The 25,104-nt window shown below is 41.1% G+C and overlaps 1 protein-coding gene across 2 annotated transcripts in view; it reads left to right on the top strand.

The window, feature by feature from the left end:
* nfat5b (nuclear factor of activated T cells 5b) overlaps positions 1-25,104 on the top strand; it is a 200,039-nt gene that overhangs the window by 98,854 nt on the left and 76,081 nt on the right. For both annotated transcript variants that reach the window (XM_041190961.1, XM_041190962.1), the window contains exons 6-9: positions 3,082-3,254; positions 7,981-8,115; positions 11,600-11,655; positions 12,781-12,913. In XM_041190961.1, coding sequence (XP_041046895.1) covers positions 3,082-3,254; positions 7,981-8,115; positions 11,600-11,655; positions 12,781-12,913 — 497 coding nt within the window. The remainder of the gene's footprint in view (positions 1-3,081; positions 3,255-7,980; positions 8,116-11,599; positions 11,656-12,780; positions 12,914-25,104) is intronic.

The raw sequence follows: 25,104 nt of genomic DNA, 5'->3' as shown, positions 1-25,104 counted from the left end.
ACTTACCGTAAACAAACAGATTTGCCAAATATACACTTTTGTCAGTAAACATTTTTGGGGTATATTTAAGTGTGTACATATAAATGGAAAGCAGCATTAATTGGATTGTTTTCTCTCCCCACCCCACCTCGCCCATTGCGCTGAGGGAGCTCCGATCCAAGTTTTGTGGCTGCCGTTGCAAGTGATCGTGTGCATAATGTGGTCAAAAATTTTCCTGACATCTGGACATCCCTCCACTATATGCAGCAGACTGAATCACAGCAGCAACTAAAGGACTTTGCAGGAGTTCTCGAGTGGTGATGGGAAAAAGATGGAAGGGAGGACAAATTGTGAGCAACTCTGGCGAGGAATGGGGCAGAAGGCCAGAATGATGTTTCGGGAGGGTGGACATGAGGAAAGGACCAAAGCGTGACTAATGATTAAAAAGGAGAAGTCAGATGCAGTGTATGATGAGAGCGAGAGGAAAGATGTTAGGAGATGCATCTTGGGGTGGGAGAAAGGGGAGAACTTGGGAGTGACATTGAAGGCTTGGAAGGAAGAAGGTTTACGGAGTGCCCCATCTCTAACTTGCCTTTCTTCTTTTAACATCCAAGATAATATTATCTAGTTTAAAATTTCTCTCTTCCGTTTTCCAACCTTATCTCTGCCCTAGCTAAATGGCTGTAACCAAGCTCTAAATTAAGTCCTTTGTGACTGTGGTGCATTTTCCCTTTATGTTTTCCTTGTTCTTTTCATAGCATTCAATATAGTCGACCTTGCCATTCTTCTCTGCTGCAGTGGACAGCACCACATGGCCTCCTTTGCATGGTTTAATTCCTAACTATTTGCAACTAATGCATCTCTAGTAATGGCTCCCCTTCTCTAGGAACATAGGAGTAGGCCATTTGGCCTGTTGAACCTGCTCCGCCATTCAAACAGATCATAGCTCATTATCTACCTCCACACCAATTATCCCCACTATCCCCTATCCCTTGATGTCATTAGTATCCAGAAATCTATTGATTTCCGTCTTGAACATGCTCAATGATTAAGCTTCCACTACCCTCTGGGATAGAGAATTCCAAAGATTCACCACCCTCTGAGTGATGAAATTTCTCCTCATCTCAGTTTTAAATGGCCTTATCCTGAGACAGTGTCTCCTAGTTCTGGACTCACCAGCCAGGGGAAACATCCCATCTACACCTACCCTGTCACGTCCTGTAAGAATCTTGTAAGTTTCAATGAGATCACCTCTCATTCTTTGAAACTCTAGAGAATACAGGCCCAGTTTCCTCAGTCTCTCCTGCTAAGACAATCCGGCCATCCCAGGGATTAGCCTGGTGAACTTCTGTTGCACTCCCTCTATTGGAACTAGATCCTTCCTTAGATAAGGAGACCAAAACTGTACACAATGCTCCAAATGCGGTCTCACTAATACTGTATACAGTTGCAGCAAGACATTTTTACCCCTGTACCTCAAATCCCCTTGCAATGAAGGCCAACATACCATTTGCCTTCCCAGTTGCTTGCTGCACCTGCATGTTAGCTTTTAGTCACTCATGAACAAGGATTCCCAGGTCCCTTTCACCATTTAGGAAATACTCTGCCTTTGTTTTTTCTACCAGAATGGATAACTTAACATTTATTCATATAATATTCCATCTGCCATGTTTTTGCCCTTGCGACATCCTCACAATTTACATTCCTACCTAGTTTTGTGTCATCAGCAAATTTTGAAATATATTTGGTCCCCACATCCAAATCATTGATATAGATTGTGAACAGTTGTTGCTCCAGCAATGATTCTTGTAGTACCCCACTAGTAATGTGTGCCATCCTGAGAATGACCTGTTTTTCCTAATCTGTTTTCTCTTTCCCCATGCTGTCATCCCCAGCAGTGGCTTCTGTTTCCTTCCCTGCAGTGCTATCTTTTGCAGATCCATCCTTCACTCTCTCCTCTTCCTTACCTGAATGCTGCTCCCTGGCGACATGGTCTGCAGCTATGAGGTCAGCTTTCAGGGTTAAGCTGAAGATACCCAGCTCCACCTCTTATGCACTCCTCTCAACCAATTGATTACCTCAATGTTGTCTAACTGTTTGCCAATACCAAGACTTGTATAAACCACAACTTTCAAAACTCAACATTAACAGAAACCATTGTTTTTGGCTCCTGCCACAAACTCCATTTGCATCCTACTTCCCTGCTGGTCTCTGAAGCTTCAATAGACCATTTACATTCTTAGCATTTTGATTCTAATTTGAGTTCCAAAGTCCACATTCTGTTCATTAGCAGGAATTGAATTGTTTTCTCCACTCCCCCCACACTGCATGGATGGGAAGCTATTTCTACTTTTGTACCCATTTTAGCTCCTCTGAAACCATTAAACATGTCTTTGTCATCTCCAGTCTTGACTAATCTAAAATACTTTGTTCTTCACACCGTGGACTGTAACTTCTCAAACTCTACTACATGTACCTTTCTCTGCTCTATTCTTCTTAGCCATCATTTCAATCGTTGCAGGTTTGCACTCGTTCCCCAGACCATAAATCATTAACTTCCTTAGTCTTGTCCATAAATTCCTCTATGGTCTAGTCTCACCTTATCTCCTTCAGCCCCAAATTCCCTCCAAACTGCTCCATCCCTCTCCCTCTGGCCTCTTGTGCTTCACCTCACCTCTTTGTGCCACCATACAAACATATGAATTAGGAGCAGGAGTAGGCCACATGGTCCCTCAAGCCTGCTCCACCATTCAATAAGATTATGGCTGATCTGGCAGAGCCTTCAGGCTCATTGGTCCAAGTCTCTATAACAATCATTCCCAAAACCTCTCATCTTTAACAGCATCTTTATAAACCTAGTACTATAACCAATCTGTCAGCCACCCCTTCTAAGCAGTAAGTGTTTAGTGCACAGTTTGTTTTTCTTACACCCATTTGTGAAGTGACATGGACCATTCTAAGTTAAAGGACCTACGTAACTGAAAGTTGCTGTTTAGAGTCAGGCGAGTAAGAGTGGCAGCTAGAATTGGAAACTGTTCTGTAATTATTCAGTTATAACACAAGTACTGCTTTAAATTATTTGCTGTATTTTTGTATTTGCAGGGTTGATTGTGTGGGAATTTTAAAACTCAGGAATGCTGATGTTGAAGCACGAATTGGAGTTGCAGGATCCAAGAAAAAAAGTACTCGTGCACGTTTGGTGTTCCGAGTGAATATTGTTCGTGCTGATGGGTCTACTTTAACTCTACAGACCCCTTCATCATCCATCCTATGTAGTAAGTAATATTTTCTTTCTTTATAGTTTTTTTTGGTTGGCCTGTTGTCCAGCAGAGGTGGAAACCATCACCATGCTTAAAAATCTCCGTACCAAGCTATTGAGAAATTCACACTCGGGCCGGAATTTAACGTGGGCAGTCGTGGCCTTGCGAGCTGGTGAAAGCCCCACGTCGCCTCCCTTCAAGAAAGCCTGCCAGATTAAGTGCCAATGAGGCACTTCCCTGGGATCAAGGACTCCGGGGGTGGAACTCCCACCAGCCAAGAGCTGCTAGCAAATCGGAGGCTGGCAGGTCTTCATTCCATAGCAGTACCATGGAAGCAGTGGCTGCTGCCAGTAATGCACCCACCCGAGGCCCAGGACCCAAGACCCAGGCCACAGGTGAGTGAGGGAGGGAGGTAGGCTGTCACTGGCATAACCCAAGCAGGGCTTACTTTTAGGACTTGCTGCATGGTGAGTCCCTTGCCTGCTACTGAGTGAAGGCCAGAGGTGGCAAGATGAGGCCCTTAAATGGGCATTAATTGCTCACCTTAAGGGCCTCAATTGGCGCTGGGGGATGAAGGCTGTTCACGAGCCTTCCTGCCATGGACTTAATCAGGGCAGAGGCGGGAAGGTGGTGGGGTCCCCACCTTATACCCTCCCTCAATTAAATGCCACTACCCCGCCTCCCTTCCACACAATTCTCCTCCCACCCCCACTCCCTCCCCCTCCACCAAACTCGGCTCAAGGGAGGGCATTAAATTCCAGCCACAGTTTCTGTTTGCTCACTGAAGTTTGCATGCTCTCGCCTCATGGTTCACCCATTTCCAAAGTTCAGAGAACTTGGATGTTGGTTGATAAGAGAAAAGGAATAGGTCTTCCAAACTTTGTGCAGGAATATTGTTGAATTTCACCAGTTAAAAATTTGCTGCTCACTAATAGACTTGTTCTTAAAATGATTGTACGGTGTTAAAGTTGCCATAGCACAGTTGTTGAATGACAATGGCACTGGAAAGGAGGAGAAAAAACACTCTTGAAATGGACAATTTGGAATCAGTTATTGGATAGCTCTTTAGTAGTGGTTGTAGAGTGAGAAAATCATTTTTCAGAACTTCTTTTCGAAGTAATTTAGCAGCACTCTTATGTTATGTATTTGGAAAGGGTTGCATGCTAGCCCATAATGGGCACAGTCTCTTAACGCCATATTTGTCCTTTTCTTGAGTCTCTACCCCAGAACTGCCATTCTGCATCCATTTTAAATTATTGTGGTTACTTGGAGTAGGGAGGACTGGATAAGGGGACCTGTGATAGTGAGAACTTGGGTCCGTGAATGAGGACAGTGAGTAGTTGTGAAAGTGTTTGGGTGGTGCATATGGGGGCAGTGGATCATTAGGATAGGACTGAGATTTCTGTATTGTTGTTATTGAGTATAGAGTTATTCTGCATACAACTCCTACCGCTGCACCAATCTCTCCTAATTCTTTGCAAATTTTGATTCCAGTTCCACACATTTCTAAACTCCCCTACTGCTGATTTCTCCCAAATCTCCACTGCGTTGCAAATGCCCCCTGGGTCACTACAGCACTTCAAATTCCAGTTCTGATGTCATCACCTGGAACATTAACTCTGCTTCTCTCTCCACAGATGCTGCCAGACCTACTGAGTATCTCCAGCATTTTCTGTCCCTCCAAATTTCTTGCTGCCCCTCACCCTCTCCTGAAATACTAATTAGTCCCTTCCCAACTACTCTCTGTTCCATCCTGCACACATCAAACCATGGCTGCTCACTTCTCCAGTCTCATGAAGTCATCCTATGCCCTTTGTCAATCCCCAAAATCTAGCATCCCCTTCTAAGCAACATTTCTAACCATTGCTACCATATATATCTGAAAAAACACAGTATTCCTTTAAGCAACCATTTTTAAATTTGTATGGGGGAATGGTGTGACGTATTTTGTAACAAAAATCAAAAGAAAATCATTTAAAGCATAGTAAGTAATAAAAACAAAAAAACTGCGGATGCTGGAAATCCAAAACAATAACAGAATTACCTGGAAAAACTCAGCAGGTCAACTCTTCCTAGGTAGGTCCTTCATTATGGCACTCCTGCTTCAATACTAAGTGATGTGCACCAAGTGTTGATTAGTCAACGTGATGATTAACAAATTCAATGGCACATTCAAATTCAAAGCTCTGATCCCCACAGCAAATAGATAAACAATGCTTAATAGTTTGAAAGATCAAACGTATTGTCATAATTGAACTTTTTTAAACTAAAAACAAATTGTTTCATTTATTCATTGACAACTTACCATGGCTATTTCTTTGGTGGATGTTGTCTTTCATGTTATAGAACAAAAAGCATAGACCTAGATTTTGCATCGAAGGTAAAAGTGAAATGGTGTAATGTTGTCTGTTAAATGTTAACTAGACAATAATTGTACTTTTGCATTGTACTTAGGACTAAAACATGCATGCCTGTGCAGGATAGTTAGTATAGTGATGCCTTCAGGCATTACGTTTTACTTTGAGGGGGAAAAAAAGAGCTTGTTTTCACTGTGGCAATTTGTGTTTGCTACTTGCAGCTGGTTATTCAAAATTGATACTGGAAATTGTATTAATCTACCCAAAGATGCAGAGTAACATAGTGTTTTATTTCTGTTAGATTATATGCCAACATGGCTTGTAATGAATCGCTTCTCTTGCGGTTTTTGAAACTGGCAGTACTATTGGGGAACTTAGCAATTTGACCTGTTTATACCTACAATGTTAGTCTGAAAGAAGGGCTTGCAACTACTTGCCTTTTCCTGTATTTATTATGTACTTTAAGGCTTGCATGACATTTCCTGCAGTGCATTATGAAAGTTGCCTAATATATAATATGAAAAGAACAGTAAACAATTTCTCACAAAGTGGAACTCTAGCTCAACAGAAGATACACTATCTGCACTGTTGGCCTAATTACACTATATATACACAGACTTACAACCACTTGTTTACATATTGACTCAATCTCTATTTACACATACCTACACAGAGCTGTACCTGTTAACTGTCAGGAAAATGTTCTTGATCAGTTCACTTAGAAAAAAAACGAGTTCAAAAAACTTGTCCACAATCTTGCTTGGGACATATTTTTGGCTCTTTCTCACCTGTTATTTTCATGTGAGCATGGTATATTATGCATTAATTTTTTTTGCTTAAGTGTGCCTTTTGGGTGAAGTCTAATTCTTCTTGATGTGATTAATCCATAAGCTTTCATTTTGTTTGTTTGTTTGTTCTGTTGGCAAAGTCCCTGGCTTGATTACTTGTAGTCCCGACCTTAAGTCTTATTATTCCCGTGTTCCTGTTTCCCCCATGGATCAGCCTTGAGCTCCACTGATCTATCGCTCTTCAGATTCCTTCCTGGAACCCAACATTAAATTTTGAAAAAAATTTTTACTTCCACCACATTTTTAAAAAATTGCACCTTATTCCAAATGTGTCAAAAGAGAGGTTTGAAAATTTTAGAGCTTTTGCAGATATAAAATAAATGACTGAATAATGACCCAGTATACTATTTTTGAGATCATGTTTGTGAGATAAATATTGGCTAATGCTAGGAGAATTCTTCTGCTCCACTTTGAATCATGTCATATAACTTTTTACGGTCACAGAGCAGATTTCATTTCAGCTTAATGCCTCAACTGAAAAGCTGCATCCCCAACAGTGAAGAACTCCCTCAGTACTGCACTGAAATATAAGTCTAGAGTATGGACTTTGGAGTGGGGCTTGTACCTTAGTTTCATTGAAAGGGATGCTAACACTGAATCGAGACTCGCATTGTCATTGTTAATTCTTAGGATCATGCAGCTAGGCAAGGCCAAATTACTGAAAGGATACAGTTTCCATGGTGGACAAGATTCTGCAGACTGCTGTGAAACCATTCAGATAGGAAAGGCTTTTTAAGAATCCAAAAATTGTAACACTGTTATAAACATCTGCTGTAGTTGATAGGAATATTGCATGGACGATCTGCCCCTAGGCCTTTTCCAGCACTGTAGTTGGCTATCTTCTAAGAGCTGTACAGGACTTCCAGTGAAGTTCCTTATTTCCTTTGGAGAGCTGTCTAGCCTTTATTCCATGTCATCCAGTACAGTGTAATTTAGATTGGGATCTTGGTAGAATAGGGAATCAAACTTGTTTTCATTATTATGTATGTTTCTTTTTTTTGTATTTCTTAACCATAATTTTTTGTCAGTAAAATCACTCTGAAACCTTATAAAGCAGTTTAACCTTTATTTCAACCAATTTAACCTATACATCTCATAAAGCAAATGCACTAACATGAATGCGATGGGCTTAAAATTGAAAGCCATTTTGATTTATACAACTTGATCCTTAATTAAAAACCAATCTCAGGAAGATTACCAAACTAACCATGTTAAAAGAGGTCACTATATATATTTTTAAAGTGATCCATACTGGTAAGATTTCTCTCCTATCATGGATTCCCTAGAACAGATTGTTCAAAGTTCAGCTTGACCTGCTCCGTGTACATGTAAGGTTAAAAATATAGTACAGGGTGGTTTGATTATTTATATCATTAGTTAGATTTCTGATACTGAGATAATGGATGATTTAAAACACCAAAAAAACTTGTTCCCATCCTTTACTGTCATATTGTAAATCCTTCAGGATTTTTGTACCGTAATCTTGAAATTACTGCGTAATTTTGGTGTATTATAAACTTGTTTTTCATTTTGAAGCTCAACCAGCAGGAGCACCAGAGATCTTGAAAAAAAGCTTGCATACTTGCACAGTGAAGGGAGGAGAAGAGTTGTTCCTGATTGGAAAAAACTTTTTGAAAGGCACAAAGGTTATTTTTCAAGAGAATAATTCAGGTGAGTTGATGCTCTGTAATTAAAATTAAACATTTTTAAGTTCTTGATTACTACGAGACTATTGTTATGTAACAGCTATCAACCTCATCTATGTAGTATGATGCACAGATGGGATTAACTGCTAGGTGCACCTCACTTCGATTCAATAACTGAGCAATACTAGCTGTCTCAAAGTCTTTTAGCCTTCATGTCTCCATTGGCTAACTGCAATACTCCCAACAGCTGCAGTTCAACTTATTATAACTTGCACCAATGTGCATTCAGTTTCCACATGAAAAGTGCTGTCACAAAAAATAATTCCAAATAATATCACAAATTATCAAATACAAAGAAGCTCTATAATGGGACATCACAGAAACTTAAATGACCAGTGAACCAAGCCCATATAAATATCTGGAAAAACTCAGCAGGTCTGGCAGCATCGGCGGAGAAGAAAAGAGTTGACGTTTCGAGTCCTCATGACCATTCAACAGAAACGTCAACTCTTTTCTTCTCCGCCGATGCTGCTAGACCTGCTGAGTTTTTCCAGGTAATTCTGTTTTTGTTTTGGATTTCCAGCATCCACAGTTTTTTGTTTTTAACCATATAAATATCTTCTGACTTATGAGCAACATGGTCAGCACTTGGTTTGTTTTGTGGGAAACCATAAATCCTGTTGCATAAACTTTGTCAAAGCTATTTTTTACTTAGAATGGCAAAGCAATAAAGCATACAGCTCTCCAGTTTCACATCTTGGAAGAATTATTCCTGGATAATTTTGTTACATTTTTTAAGATACATTCTTGCTACCTTCTCTCCTTACTGAAGCAACCCATTCCTGCTGTCCACGCCAGTTAAAAAGGTAGACTACCACGTAGCCCATGGTGAGGGTTTAAAAAACAATAAAAAATGCAAAATCAATTGAAAACAAGCCTGGCCATTAGTACTATTACTCTATATTTAGTGTAAGTGAATGAAGATTGGGATTTTTTTTTCACAGGAGTGAGTCACTTATGAATCCAGTCTACAATTTATTGCTCCTTAATCCACATCACTGATGTTACTGGTATATTTTTTCCATGAACTACCAATCCTTAGCAAGTGTTTCACACACTATGGTATGAAGAGGGTTTAATAATTGATTAACTGGGAGAAGAGTTGATCTTCAGTTATATAATACTTTCTATGTATCTGGTCAATCAGGTTAAAGATGTTTCTTGTTTTGAAAAAAAACTTGATTTCTGTTTTCAAAGGCATTTGTGTACCAGCTCCATGTTAAGTAGACAAACTAAAATTGTAACTTTTAAAGTATGGGTAAAAGTATTGAATACTGTAGTTAACTAACTGATCCTTTCCAGAAAAAATGCTTATATTATGCTTTTAATATTTACATAACTTATCACATTGTAACATCTTATTGCATGCAGAACATTGTTTCTAAGGTACAGGGACTGCATGGGCAAACACAGAAACCTGTCATGGCTTGAAACATCTCATGAACAGGAATGAATAGTTAATCTGCTTTTTGTGGTATTGGTTGAAGAAGGAACAATTGGCTAAGAAAACGAAACAACCTTTTTTTTTCCAAATAGTATCATGGTCTAGAAAAACTGGAACAGGGAGACAGAGCCTCAATTTGATGTTTTATTTGAAGGATGGCATCTCTAACAATTTAATACTCATTTGCTACTGAATCACTAGCCTTAAAATATGAACTGCTTTGGGGCTCAAATCCACAACCTCTGAATAAGAAGTGCTATGAATGAAGTCAACCTGATACAGAAGGCAGAATTTTTAAGGGCCTGTGGAGGTGGCCAGGAAGGCAGGTGGACTCAAACAGGAAGGAAATCCCATTGGGCTAGCTCCATGACGCGTTCCTGCTTCCTTAAGATTCTGCAGGAGATGGGTGATGGTGGTTCTCGTTACCCAACTTTGAGGGCTTAATTAAGGTAAATCCAGGTGGCATCAGTGTGTACAGAGTACTCACCGAGTCAGGAGGGCATTCTTGAAATGGTGGTAGTTGCCTAGTGGTTTTTTGGTAACCATCAGGCTCCATTCAATAGGGAAGGTACTGTGCTAATTAATAGCTGCAGCTGTAGAGGTGTTCATTACAGTGGGGCACTTTCCCCCTCCTGTCCAAAGGCCCTTTACCCCTCGTTTGTGGCCGGCAACTGGGAATGGAGACACCCTTGCACTTCACTACACAATTTAGCAACTGCCACCTCTGAAAGTGGGGGTGATGATCTTGCAATAACACAAAAGTAAAATACTGCAGATGCTCGAAATTTGAAATAAAAATCAAGTGCTGGAAATACTCGACAGATGTGGCATCATCTGTGGAGATATGACCTTTCATCAGAACTGGGAAAAGTTAGATATGTGACAACTTTTAAAGAGTTGAAATGGAGAAGGGTGGAAAAACAGCAAAAGGGGAAATATCTATGATAGGATGGACAATGGGAGACATTAAAAGATAAGAGTTGGTGGGAATAGTGGTAATGGGGCAAGTAAAGAAACAAAAGATGGGTCCAGAGAAGGTGTAAATGGCAGAATAATGAACAGTTGATATCAGAAAGCAAAAACAAGACAGACAAAATTAAGACAAATTTGTGAAGAGAATGAGACAAAATAGAGGTAAAGAGATTATAGTCTGGAATTGTTGAACTCTATGATCTGGACTCAAAAGATAATCAAGAGCTAAGCTCACATGGAAACAAATCTGAACATTATTCATGTTAAATTTGAGACTTTTAAAAGTCCTAGTAGTTGAAATAATTGTATTTCTAATGTGTCTTCTCTACTTAAAATTATTTTCTCTCCAATTTTTCTTAAGCAGTTTTATTCTCTCTCTCAAATCTTGGTCGAATCAATATATTCATGTATGAACCTTGACTTGGAACATCAAGAAGCTATTTAAATGTGTGATGCTGAGCTCAGTCCTGTTTGTCATCTGACATCTATACATGCACAATTCCTATAAAGCTCACTGGAGAGCAAACATGAGCAGGAGTAGGCCATTTGGCCCTTCAAGCCTGTTCCACAGTTCAGTGGGATCTAATTGTAACCTCAACTCCGCATTCCTGCCTACCCCCGATAAGCTCATCTAGTTATCCACTCTCTAAACTATTGCTATTCCAACTGAGATAAATTAGCTTGGGGAGACCAGACCTACACAGCCAGTAACGCAAAGCTATTCATTGGGCAGTGAGTAAACTTGCCACAGCCATTAGGGCAGATTGGTATTTCTTATTTTAACTTGAAAATAGTATTGGATATGTTGTATTCTGTGGGCATGGGCAGTAATTCACTTGCCCAAGAATAAGACTGCTGTTAAGCTCTACCTCATTGTGTTTGCATTATAATCCATCTTTAGGCACGGTAATTTTTAAGAAGATTTCTCCGATCTGTTTCTAATGAACACTTATGTCACACAAGCAGCATGTCTGAAAACCTAACCATTGGTAGATTGTTTATTAATTTTTAATTTTTTTTTAATTTTAACTAGATGAGAATAGTCCTTGGAAAGCAGAAGCTGAAATTGACATGGAACTTTTCCACCAGGTGAGTTTAGGCACTCGGAGCATTTTTCATGAAGGCTAAGGAATGTTTATGTTCAACTTTACGCTCTCTCTTCTGTAGTGTCACTCTTTTATTTCCCGTAATACTTTCCTGTCATGCCCATTTCCATCCTGTCTTTTCCATTATGTTGTTTCTCTTATGCCTAACTGTCATGTCACAGTATATCTATATTTATATATATCTTTGATTTATTCCTTCAAGATACCATCTTGGGTTCTCCCAGCAGTCACTTCCAAGGCAGTCACTTCAGTCCAAATAGGACATTGCCTGTAGCTCCCCTGTCATGACTTTCGGTCATGAGGGAGTGTAGGGAATTGTCATTTTTTATTTAACCAACCTAAATGATCACTATTGGAATGTGGAGTTCTCCTGCTAACATGGCAAATGTTTGATTTTTTTTTTTACAGTATACCACCTCTACATGAAGTACAACCACCAAAATCCTCTTCCACTGATAACCCTTGGATCTGGCCAAATTCATTCCCTAAAACTTTGCTTTCTCTTATTGAGCTTGTTAGATACTGAATAAAAATCTTCTCCTGAATGCATTTTAAGAATTCTGCCCCTCTACACTTATGTTGATTTTACCCATGTTAATATTAGGATAATATAAGGATGAAGTTCTCTACTTTTACTATCCTATTGTTTTTGCATATTTCAGAAATTTGTCTACATATTTTCTTTTTTTCAGTGTGCCTCTCTTTCTCTCTCTCTCACTCACGCCCACTTGTTCACACCTGCCCACCCTGCTCTCTCGCACCCTCTCGCAATTTCCCAGCAGTGTGATTGCCTCTTTGCTGTTCTTCAGTTCAACCCATGTGGCCTAATTGGATGACCATTCTAATGTATCACCTTTCCTCACAGCTGTGATGGTTCCTTCAACCAATATTGCGATCCACTTTTTTCATCCCTTTTTGAAACTGTCTGAAAATCCTTTCAACAGGAAGGTTGAGATGTAATTCTTGTCTTTCTTTAAGCCACGTCTTTTGCGTTATTTTATCATTAAACAGGCAAATGCATTTTTTTTTTTACACATTGTTAAAAAGGATGAGATTATTAATAGTATCTGTATTCATGTGATTTTATTTTTCTATTTTCTTTTCACAGAATCATCTTATTGTTAAAGTTCCTCCATATCACAATCCACATATAACGTCACCAGTTTCAGTTGGAATATATGTCGTAACCAATGCTGGAAGGTCACATGAAGTGCAGCCTTTTACTTTCACACCTGATCTAGGTTAGTGAAGCTCAATACAATGTTTTTGCATCATTGCCTATTTAAATTTTTGAACTTGGAGAGCAAAATCCCTGACAAATCTTAACCAGGAGGAATATATTTAATGTTTGTTAATCAAGTAGTTTTGCTGAAAGCTGTTGTTAAGGGCTAGCCTCTGGTCAGTCATTGATACGCTGCCAGTTGGAAAAAAGGTGATAGCAGTTTGTTGGCATCACCAGATCATAGCAACATTTGACTAAGTTAATTTACAAATTTTACATGGGAATCAACATTCTCCTTGATAAACCTTCCTTAGCTATTAAATTAATGTATTCTGGATTTCACCTGTAACCCCATTAGCAATATTTTGCTTTATGTTTTATGCCAGGAATGTCCAAATTTAGCCAGACATTCAACTCATCTGTCATGAAACCCAGGCAATTCAGTTTTACAGGGTAGAGGGAGCCCCCAGCACCTCCCCAATCCAAAAATTGCCTTTTAGGAAAAGGCAGCACACAACAGGAGGGGTATGCCAAGGTCCGCAATTCAGTTTTATTTGGACTAGGACGTTATTATATATTAATTGTGTTTAATTGTATGCAGGTGATGGACATTAACTGGCAGGTCACTTGTGCTGTTATCAATCAACATAGAATGAAACTGTGGTTGTTGGGTTAGGTGGGGCACGCTAAATAAATGCTTATAAAAGTATATAAAGATTGAGGTCATTCTATCCTTCACCAACTGGCTTTCTGGATTATAAAACGGTAGCAGAGAATGGTTGCTTCAAGGTCAAAGTTGGAAAATAAGAGAAAAAAATTCAGACAGGGAACAGCAATCCTCGTGGCCATTGTGGGAAATGGCAGAAAGCCAGTGGATATTTTTGGGGAATGATATCCTCAATATTCTTGAAGAATAAACCATATGACCAATGGGAAGAATTAGTGAAAATGTGGACACTAATTACGTCCCTTCCAAAGAAGAATCAAGATATGGCCTTGGTTTTGCTGTTTTTTACATGAAGTAAAATCAAAATTGAAGTATTTTGTGAGATGGATGCCTCTCAGTTGGATGGTCATGAAGATTTAGACCTTCTATTAGAGTTATTGGATGAAATTTACAAGAATGATGATCTGTTAAATGCCTGTGAGGCTTGGTTGGATTTGTATACATTTTGGAAAACATATGGTCATCCCATGAAAGAATGGACTTTAATAGATTGAATCTTGTCAATATTTCATAAAAATTGAGGATCCCTGGATTACTACCAGCATTTAAATTGCTGGATTTTGTTAAGAATACTCATATGGACAGGCTACTGATTTACTGGCACAGTGATAGGTACCAAAAACTACTGGGCTAATCACTAACTTAGCCGATCTACTTTCTCCATTAGCCTGGCCCCAACCAGCAGAGGCAATAAAAGTAATTCAGCAAGAAAATTAACATCAGTGGCATCAAAAATCCCACCAAGGCAGTCTTTCTCTGTCAGCACCTCAGTGCCAACCTCCAGCCACCAGGAGTTAAATGTGGCCATAGTGCCTGGTCAACCGTAAAATCCACCAAAACAAACATCTGCAATGAGGTCCTTGGTGTCTCTACAAGGCAATGTCATGACTGGCTTGATGAAAGCAACCAAGAAATATAGAACCTGATAAGCACAATTTAATTGACTAGAAATTTTATGACTTGAGAAAAGCAGGAGCCCTATAGGTGGTGGTCGGCAGCAGTACAGCATAAAACCCACGACATAAAGAATAAATTCTGGGTAGAAAAAGTGGCGGGAGATCCAACAACTTGTAATCACCAACAACATGCATAGTTTCTTTGACGTTGTCAAGATGATCTATGGTCCAAGCATTTGAGGGCCTACCCTTCTGAGAGCAAAGCATGAAGGGAAGCTCATCAAGGACAGAGAGGCAGTCTGTGCTTGCTGGCGAGAACATTTTTTGAAGAACTTGTCAACTGCGATTCTTGTCTTTAACTCCAATGTCCTTGACTGTTTGCTCAATACCTTCTCTGACTCGGTCTCAGCGTTCCCCTGGTTCAAAGTGAAGTTGGAAAAAGCCGTTCAACAGCTGAAAAACACCAAAGCCCTTGGGGCAGATGGAATCCCAGGTGAAATTCTGAAACATAGTGGAGATACACCCCTGGCACGGCTGCACAGCCTCCTCCCTCCATCTGGGAAGAGGAGCACATGCTTGGGGAATCTCGACAATATTCAAGAAGGGAGACCAGTCTGATTGCCATAACTACAGAAGAGTGTCTCTGTTGTCTACCACAGGGAAGATCATTGCAAGGATCCTACTCAGCCACCACCTCTCAATGGCCAATAAACTTTTTCCAGAGTCTCAGTGCAGTTTTCACCCATCACAGACATGATCTTCATTGTGCGGCAAATGCAACAGAAGTGCAAGGAACAGCACTGACAGCAAGATATGGCCTTTTTGACCTCAAAAGCCTTTGACACCAATTGCAAAACGTTATGGAGTATCCTCCTCACATTTGGCTACCCTCAGAAATTGTCACCATCCTCCACCCTACTCCATGATGACATGCGTGCCATGATCCTTGCCAGTGAAACCACCACAAAACATATCTCATTGAAAACTGGAGTCAAACAATGCTGTGTCATTGCACTAACCCTCTTCTTCTTTTTCCATGCCCCACACAGCACCTTACCTCCAACAAGTTACCCACAATCTACAAAACATGGGAAACTGTCCAGCCTACGCTGCCTTCAATTCAAAACCAAAACTACTCCAATCTCAGTCGTAAGCATCATCTGTACGCTGAAACTGTGTGCATGCTCATTTAGAAACTGAGCTCCAGGTTTTTGTTGACTCCTTCTCCAGAATATATGAGAAAATGGACCTCTCACTAAACACTTGGAAAACTAAGGACCTCTTCAAAACCAGCTTCCATAACTAATATTGCTCCCCCTCCCACCCCACGCCGATGATTTAGATCAATGACAAGATCCTGGAAAAAGTAGACCATTTTTGTATTTCAGGAGCCTCCTTTTGACGAAGACTGACAGATGATGAAATTCATCATTGCGTCCAGTGTGCCAGATCAGCCTTCAGCCGACTGATGAAAAGGCTATTTGAGGACTAGGATCTCAAACCCAAGACTAGGGTCATGGTTTGCTAGGTAGTACTGATCTCCAAGCTCCTATGTGCTTTGGAGACTTGGATGATCTACTGCAGACACCTCAAAACACTCAAGTAGTACCAGCGGTGTCTTCGCAACGTCATACTCCAAATCCAGTGGCAAGATAAGCTACTGCAAAGACTATGGGCCCTGACACTATTCTGGCAATAATACTGAAGACTTGTGATCTAGAACTTCCACACCCCGAGCCAATCTGTTCCAACAATGGCATCTACCCGCCAATGTGGTAAGTTGCCCAGTTATGTCCTGTCTGCAAAAAACAGGACCCGGCCAATTACCACCCCATCAGTCTATTCTTGACCTTCATGCAAAGTGATGGAAGGTGTCGTCAACAGTGCTGTCAAGTGGCACTTCCACAACAATAACTTGCTCGCTGCACTGTTTGTGTTCCAAGGGCCACTCAGCTCCTGACCTCATTACAGCTTTGGTCCAAACGTGGGGAAAGAGCTGAACTTGTGGGGAGGTGAGAGTGATTGCCCTTGACATGAAGGCAGCATGTGACTGAGTGAGTGTGGCATCAAGGACCCTTAACAAAATTGAAGTCAATGGGGAGAAAAGGAAAACTCTCCACTGGTTGGAGTCATATCTAGCACAAAGGAAGATGGTTTGTAGTTGTTGGAGGTCGGTCATCTGAGTCCTAGGACATGATTGCAAAAGGTCCTCAGGTTAGTGTCCTTGATCCAACCATCTGCAGTTACTTCATCAATGACCTTCCCTCCATCATAAAGTCAGAAGTAGGGATGTTCGTTTGCACAATGTTCACCATTCGCGATGACTCAGATACTGAAACGGTCCATCCCCTTTTGCAGCAAGTCTTGGACAACATTCAGGCTTGACTGATAAGTGGCAAGTAACATTCACACCACACAAGTGCCAGGCAATGACCATCTCCAACAGGAGAGAATCTAACCAACCTCCCACCCCTTGACATTCAATGGCATTACTATCACCGAATCCCCCGCTATCAACATTCCGGGGATTACCACTGACCATCAACTGAACTGGGCTAGCCATATAAATGCTTGGCTACAAGAGCAGGTCAGAAGCTAAGAATTCTGTGCCAAGTAACTCGCCTCCTATCCACCATCTACAAACATTTGACCATACGAACAAGGAGCAGGAGTAGGCCATTCGGCCCTTGAGTATGCTCTGCCATTTAATAAGATCAAGACTGATCTGATAGTAACCTCAAATCTGCACCCCACCTACCCCCGATAGTGCTTCACTCCTTTGCTTACCAAGAATCTATCCACTTCTCCCTTCAAAACATTCAAATAGTCTGCTTCCACCGCCTTTTGAGGAAGAGTGTTCCGGAGACACTCGACCGTCAGAGAACAAATTTCGCCTCAACTCCGCTTTTAAATGGGTGACCCCTTATTTTTAAACAGCAACTCTTAGTTCTAGATTCTCCCACAAGAGAAACATCCTCTCCACATCCACCCTGTCAAGACACCTCAGGATGTTATGTTTCAAACAAATCAAAGGGAGGTAATGGCATAGTGGTATTGTTGCTAGAGTAGTATTCCAGAGACTTAGGGTAATGCTCTGGACAACTGGGTTCTAATCCCACAATGGCAGATGGTGGAATTTGAATTCAATAGCAATCTGGAATTAAACATCTGGTTGTCATACAACCTATCTGGTTCACTAATGTGGAAGGAAACCTGCCATCCGTACCTGGTCTGGCCTACACGTGACTCTTGACACCATCCAGGACAAAGCAGTCCACTTGATTGGCATCCCTTGCATCACATTCAACAGAATCTGTCACAGAATCTCACAGTGCAGAAGAGGCCCTTCGGTGCATCGAGTCTGCATCGACATATGAGAAACACCTGACCTATCTACCCAATCCCATTTACCAGCACTTGGCCCATAGCCTTGACTGTTATGACATGCCAAGTGCTCATCCAGGTACTTTTTAAAGAATGTGAGGCAACCCTCCCAGGCAGTGCATTCCAGGCCGTCACCACCCTCTGGGTAAAAAGGTTTTTCCTCACATCCCCACCAAACCTCCTGCCCCTCATCTTGAACTTATGCCCCCTTGTGACTGACCCTTCAACTGGGGAACAGCTGCTCCCTATCCACCCTGTCCATGCCCCTCATAATCTTATACACCTCGATCAGGTCGCCCATCAGTCGTCTTTGCTCCAACGAAAACAACCCAAGTCTATCCAACCTTTCTTCATGACTTAAAGGTTTCATCCCAGGTATCATCCTGATGAATCTCCTCTGCACCCCCTCCAGTGCAATCACATCCTTCCTATAATGTGGCAACCAGAACTGCACACAGTACTCCAGCTGTGGTCTCACCAAGGTTCTATACAACTCCAACATGACCTCCCTACTTTTATAATCTATGCCTCGATTGATAAAGGTAAGTGTCCCATATGCCTTTTTCACCACCTCGCTAACATGCCCCTCCGCCTTCAGAGATCTATGGACACACATGCCAAGGTCCCTTTGTTCCTCATAACTTCATGGTGTCATACCGGTCATTGAGTATTTCCTTGTCAAATTACTCCTTCCAAGTGTATCACCTCTCACTTTTCAGGGTTAAATTCCATCTGCCCATCCCATCCACATCTTCCTGTAGCCCAAGACACTCAACCTCACTGTTAACCACCCAGCCAATCATTGTGTCATCTGCAAACTTACTAATCCTACCCCCCCACATAGTCATCTATGTCATTTATATAAATAACGAATAATAGGGGAGCCAGCACAGATCCCTGTGATACGCCACTAGACACTGGCTTCCAGTCACTAAAGCAGCTTTCTGTCATCACCCTCTGTCTCCTACAACTAAGCCAATTTTGAATCCACCTTATCAAATTACCCTGTATCCCATGTGGGACCCTGTCAAAGGCTTTGCTGAAATCCATATAAACTACATCAGCTGCACTACCCTCATCTACACACCTGGTCAGCTCCTCAAAAAATTCAATCAAATTTGTTAGGCATGACCTCCCTCTGACAAAGCCATGCTGACTATCCCTGATCAAACTTTGCCTCTCCAAGTAGAGATAGATTCTCTCCTTCAAAATTTTCTCCAATAGTTTCTGTACAATTGATGTGAGACTCACTGGCCTGTAGTTCCCTGGCTTATCTATACAACCCTTCTTAAATAGTGGAACCATATTACTGTCCTTCGGAAATTCTTTGAAGGCAGCAGGCATCTGATAAAACAGGGCCTCCTTCTCTAAGAACCAAATACCTTCTTAGAAGGTTGATGACGGGTGCTTAGGCAGCCCCTCAGGATCGGGGATGACTAGCTTCTAGTCCCGTTCAATGGGTATTCTGCAGACTCTGACACATTCTGGGCAGGTGTTGTTTGAAGCATTGGTCTACACAATGCACTGCAGTAACTCACCATCCTATTACAGCACCTCCCAAACCAGAGGAAATTAAAAGTTCAGTGACCTAAAAGGTCAAGGGCAGTAGACATATGGGAACGCCACCACCTGCAAGTTCGCTTCCAAAGCGCACACCACCCTGACTTGGAACTATATCACTGTTCCTTCAATGTCACTGGGTCAAAATCCTGGAACTTCCTCCAACAGCACTGTGGATGTGCCTACACCACATGGACTGCAGTGGTTCAAGAAGGCAGCTCACCATAACCTTCAAGGGCAATCAGGGTTGGGTAATAAATGCTCTTCTAGCCAGCAATGCCCACATCCCATGAATGAATAAATTTTAAAAAAGGCAGTCCAACATCAGCATCCTCACCCTAGGCAATTTGTCCAGCATCAGGGTATTAATCATTCAAAAGCAATTCCACTGGATGGGACATGTTCGTATGCCTGATACTAGACTCCTGAAGCATTTGCTCTACTTGGAACTCGATCATGCAACAGGACAGCAGAAACACTTCAGGGATGTCCTTGAAGAGGTCAAACATACCTGCTGACCGATGTGAAGCTGCAGCTTGTGACCTACCAAAATGGAGAGGGAAACATTTGGGAATGCACTGAACAAATCAAGAGACTTCATTGGAAGTATTAATGGCAGGCAAAATGAAAATGAAAGCACCTTTATTAGTAAATCTGGCAATTACAAAAGACAGAATTGGAATGGAATAGGTGTATGAATCCCAGGAATGCCAAAGGAACAGTTAGTAGGTGTTTAAATGATTCTTCGAATCGCACCTTAGAGTCATAGAGTTTTACAGCACGGAGAGAAGCCTTTTGGGCCATCGTGTCTATGTCGGTCATCAAGCCCCTATTGACTCTAATCCCATGTTCCAGCACTTGGCCCGTAGCCTTGTATGCTATGGCATTTCACGTGTTCATCTAAATAATTAAATTTTGTGAGGGTTCCTGCCTCTATCACGCTTTCAGGCAGTGAGTTCCTGATACACACACACACATCCACCACCACACCCCAACCTCTGGGTGAAAAAATCTTTTCTCTAAACCTCCTGCCCCTTAACTTAAATTAATGCTCCCTGGTTATTGACCCCTCCACTAAAGGGGGAAAGTTTCTTCCTATCTACCCCATCTATACCTTGCATTTATGCAATGAACTGCCCAAGCAGAGAGGCAGAGTCCTCGATGACACATGAAAAGAATTCTGAGGAAGAAAATGAAGGTAATGATGAATCTGAACAAATTATACTATACACAAGGAGTTTAGTCCTTTGAACATATTAGTCGCTGACTACTTAAACTGTTCCAGATAGCACTTGCACTTCAACAATCTGTTATCTTGATTCACTAAGTACTAAGGATTGACATAAGGTTAAGGAATATAAAAATACTACTTTTGGTTTGGTGATGACAACACATCAAGGTCACTAAAGATTGTTGATATTTTATGTAAAGTAAAGGGAGTAAGTCATCTTATAAGTACTGACAATCTCAAGTGAAATATCTATGCTGCTGAGTAAACCTTCAATGCAAAAGGCACAAATGAAGGGTTAATCTCAAGTGTAGTTTTTGCTTAAGTTTAATAATCAAAAATTACTCTTTGTTAAGAGCTAAGTTTTTTTTCTGGTCTTAAACTGGAATATACAAACTCAGAGCAACGGTAACTAGTTAATTAGGAAGCTAACATAAATGGAGCTTTAGCAGAGCTGACTCATCATTGTTTTTCAGAGAGTATAAAAACGGGTCTGAGTGCTGCTTGAGTACACTGTGTGTGAAGCAGGAAGTTTGGTGAAGAGGGGATCTATAAATTAAGAAAAATAAATTTAATTAACACAAAGATGGCAGGACAGGTGGTGTGTCATGGTTGCAGCATGTGGGAGCTCTTGGATGCCACTGCAATCCATGGCAAATACATCTGTAGTAAGCTTCAGCTCAGTTAATGAGTTGGAGGCTGAGCTGCAGATTTTGCAAAGCATCATTGGGGGGGGGGGGTTGATGGGTACCTGGACACTTTGTGCCAGAAAGCAGTAACACCCCTTAGGTTAGCATCATCTGATTTGGTCAGGGACAGGGGGGTCGAGGAGCCTCCATCCTTGCAATTGAGCAACAAGTTCGAGATTCCTGCAGCCTGTATGGACAAAAGGTATGGCTGTAGTATGGGTGAGCAGACTAATCATGGTATAGGAAGCCATTCAAGTGGGAGGAGTTAAAAGGAACGTAGTGGTCGTAGGCGTCAGTATAGTCAGGGAGATGGGCACTGTTCTCGGCATCCAAGAGCGAGAATCCAGAAGGCTGTGTTGCCTGCCTGCTGCCAGGATTTGATATCTTTTCAGGGCTGGAACTTGCAGTGGGAGGGGCAGGATCCAGTTTTTGTGGTCCATTTAGGTACAGTGACGTAGGTAAGACTGGTAAAGAGGTTCTGCCTGTTGAGTGTGAGGAGCTAGGCACTAAATTAGAAAGCAGAACCTCAAAGCTGCTAATCTCTGGATTATCACCTAAACCATATGTGAATTGGCATGGGGTAAATAAGATTAGAGAGACGAATGCATGGATCAAAGACTGGTGTGGGAGAAGTGGGTTCTGGTTCGTGGGGCACTAGCACGAATACTGAGCAAAGTGGGGCCTGTACCGTTGGGACAGACTTTACCCGAACCTTGCTGGGTCCAGTGTGCTAGCGAGATGTATAATTGGGGAAATAAAGAGCTTTAAACTAAATAGTGGTGGGGAAAGGATTGTGTCGGGGGATTGAATGAATACAAGGGAAATGATCAAGGTAGCAATAAAAGTAATGATCATAAGAGTTATGGCATGAAGCAACAGTGATTGCAAACTGACTGTCGACAGGTAAGACCAGATTTTACAAACAATAGAAAAAAAAAATTAAGGGCCCTGTATCTGAATTCCTGTAGCATTCACAACAAAACAGATGAATTGTCAGCGCAAATAGAAATTCATATGTATGACCTGATGGCCATTGCAGAGAAGTGACTACAAGAAAACCGAAGAAAGCACCTTAATATCCAAGGGTACCTGACCTTCAGGAAGGAAAGGAAGTTGGGAAAAAGGTGGTGGGGTAGCTCTGTTAATTAAAGAGGGCATGAGAACCACGGTGAGAGATGACCTTAGTTCTAAAGATTAAGAAATAGTTCCACCCATACTGATTTTAAGAAACAGCAAGGGGCAGAAAACATTGGTATTTGTTTGTAGACCACCAAACAGTGGTGGTAATGTAAATCACAGTACAAATCAAGAAATTAGAGGTGCATGTAACAAGGGCAATACAGTAATTTCAGGGGGATTTCAATCTACATACAGATTGCGTAAACCTAATTAGTACCAATGTTGTGGAGGACAAATTCTTGGAACGTATGTGAGATGGTTTCCTAGAGCAGTACATTGAGGAACCAACTAGCGAATGGGATATTTTAGATCGAGTGTTGTGCAATGATAAAGGGCTAATTAATAATCCTGTTGTAAAGGAGCCTTTAAGAAAGAATTTTACATTAAGTTCGAAAGTGATGTAGTTCACTCAGAACCTAGGGTCTTAAATCTAAATGAAGGAAACTGTGAAGTATGTAAAACAAATTGGTTGTGGTAGATTGGGGAACTACATTAAAAGGTACAATGGTAGGCAGGCAATTGATAACATTTAAAGAACCAAGACATTGTTTGCAACAAAAATACATTCCTTTAATACACAAAAAACCCAGAAGGAGAGTGTTCCAACCATGGCAAATGAAAGAAATCAAGGATTGTATTAGATCAAAAAAAGTGCATAAAGTTACCAAAAAAAAGATAAGCTTGAGAATCGGGAGCATTTTCAAATTCTGCAAAGGAAAATAGAATATGAGAGTAAACTAGCAAGAAACATAAAAACCAAATGTTTCTATAGGTATGTAAAAAGGAAAAGATTAGCAAAAACAAATGTGGATCATTATAAGCAGAGTCAGGATAATTTATAATGGGGAATAAGGAAATGGCAGAGAAACTGAACAAATACTCTGCCTGTCTTCATGCAGGAAAATATTAACCTCCCAAAAATAATGGAGAAACAAGGGACTAGTGTAAAGGAGGAACTGAAAGCTATTAATAATAGTAAAAAATAGTTCTAAAGAAATTAATGAGACTTGAAGTAAATCAATCCCCTGGACCTAAAGATCTACATCTCAGAGTGTTGAAAAAGGTGGCTGTAGAGATGGTCGATGCATTAATGGTCATCTTTCAAAATTCTGTGGACTTTGGAATGGTGCTTGCAGGTTGGAAGGTGGCAAATGTAACCCCACTATTTAAAAAGGGAGGAAGAGAGAAAACTGGGAACTACAGACCTGTTAGTCTGATGTCAATAGTCGGGAAAATGCTAGATTCTATAATAAAGGATGTGATAACAGGACACTTAGAAAATAGGTAGAATTGTGCAGCATCAGCGTGGATTTATGAAAGAGAAATCGTGTTTAACAAAGCTGTTGGAGTTTTTTGCCGATGGAACTAGCAGAATAGATAAGGGGGAACCAGTGGATGTGGTTTGTTTAGATTTTCAGAAAGCTTATGATAAGATCCCACACAAGAGGTTAGTAAACAAAATTAGAGCACACAGGATTGGGGGGAATATACTGGCATAGATTGAGAACTGGTTAACAGACAGAAAACAGAGTAGGAATAAATGTCATTTTCAGGTTGGCAGGCTGTGTCTCGTGGGGTACCACAAGAATCAGTGCTTGGGCTCCAGCTATTCACAATCTATATCAATAATTTGGACATGGGTATTAAATGTAATATTTCCAATTTTGCAGAGGACACAAAACTAGTGGAAGTGTGAATTATGAAGAGGATGCAAAGACGCTTCAAGGGGATTTGGAGGGGCTAAGTGAGTGATCAAAAATATGACAAATGGAGTACGATGTGGAGAAATGTGAGGTTATCCACTTTTGTAGGAAAAACAGAAATACAGAGTATTCCTTAAATGGTGAGGGGCTGGCAAGTGTTGATCTTTAAGGGACTAGGGTGTCTTTGTTCATGAATCACTGAAAGCTAACATGCAGGTACAGCAAGCAATTAAGAAGGAAAATGATATTTTGGCCTTTATTACAAGAATGTGATTGCATTGGAGGGGGTGCAGATGAGATTCACCAGGATATTGCCTGGGATGAAACATTTAAGTTATGAGCAGAGACTGGATAGACTTGGGTTGTTTTCGTTGGAGCAGAGAAGACTATGGGGTGACCTGATCGAGGTGTACAAGATTGAGGGGCATGGGCAGAATGGATAGGGAGCAGCTGTTCCCCTTAGTTGAAGGGCCAGTCACAAGGGGGCATAAGTTCAAGGTGGGGGGATGTGAAGAAAAACTTTTTTACCCAAAGGGTGGTGACAGACTGGAGTGTGCTGCCTAGGAGGGTGGTGGAGGCAGGTTGCCTCACATCCTTTTTAAAAAGTACCTGGATGAGCACTTGGCACGTCATAACATTCAAGGCTATGAGCCAAGTGCTGGTAAATGTGCTTAGGTAGGTAGGTCAGGTGTTTCTCATGTGTCGGTGCAGACTCGATGGGCTGTGATATGATTTTGAAGACTTGAGTATAGGAGTAAAGATTTCTTGCTACAATTATACAGAGCCTTGGTGAGACCACACCTGGAGTAGTGTTTAGTTTTGGTCTCCTTACTTAATGAAAGAT

Source organism: Carcharodon carcharias, chromosome 7 (genome assembly GCF_017639515.1).
Source record: "Carcharodon carcharias isolate sCarCar2 chromosome 7, sCarCar2.pri, whole genome shotgun sequence".
NCBI lineage: Eukaryota > Metazoa > Chordata > Chondrichthyes > Lamniformes > Lamnidae > Carcharodon > Carcharodon carcharias.
The sequence above is the reverse complement of the archived record's forward strand: the minus strand, read 5'-3'. Positions and strand labels throughout refer to the sequence as shown.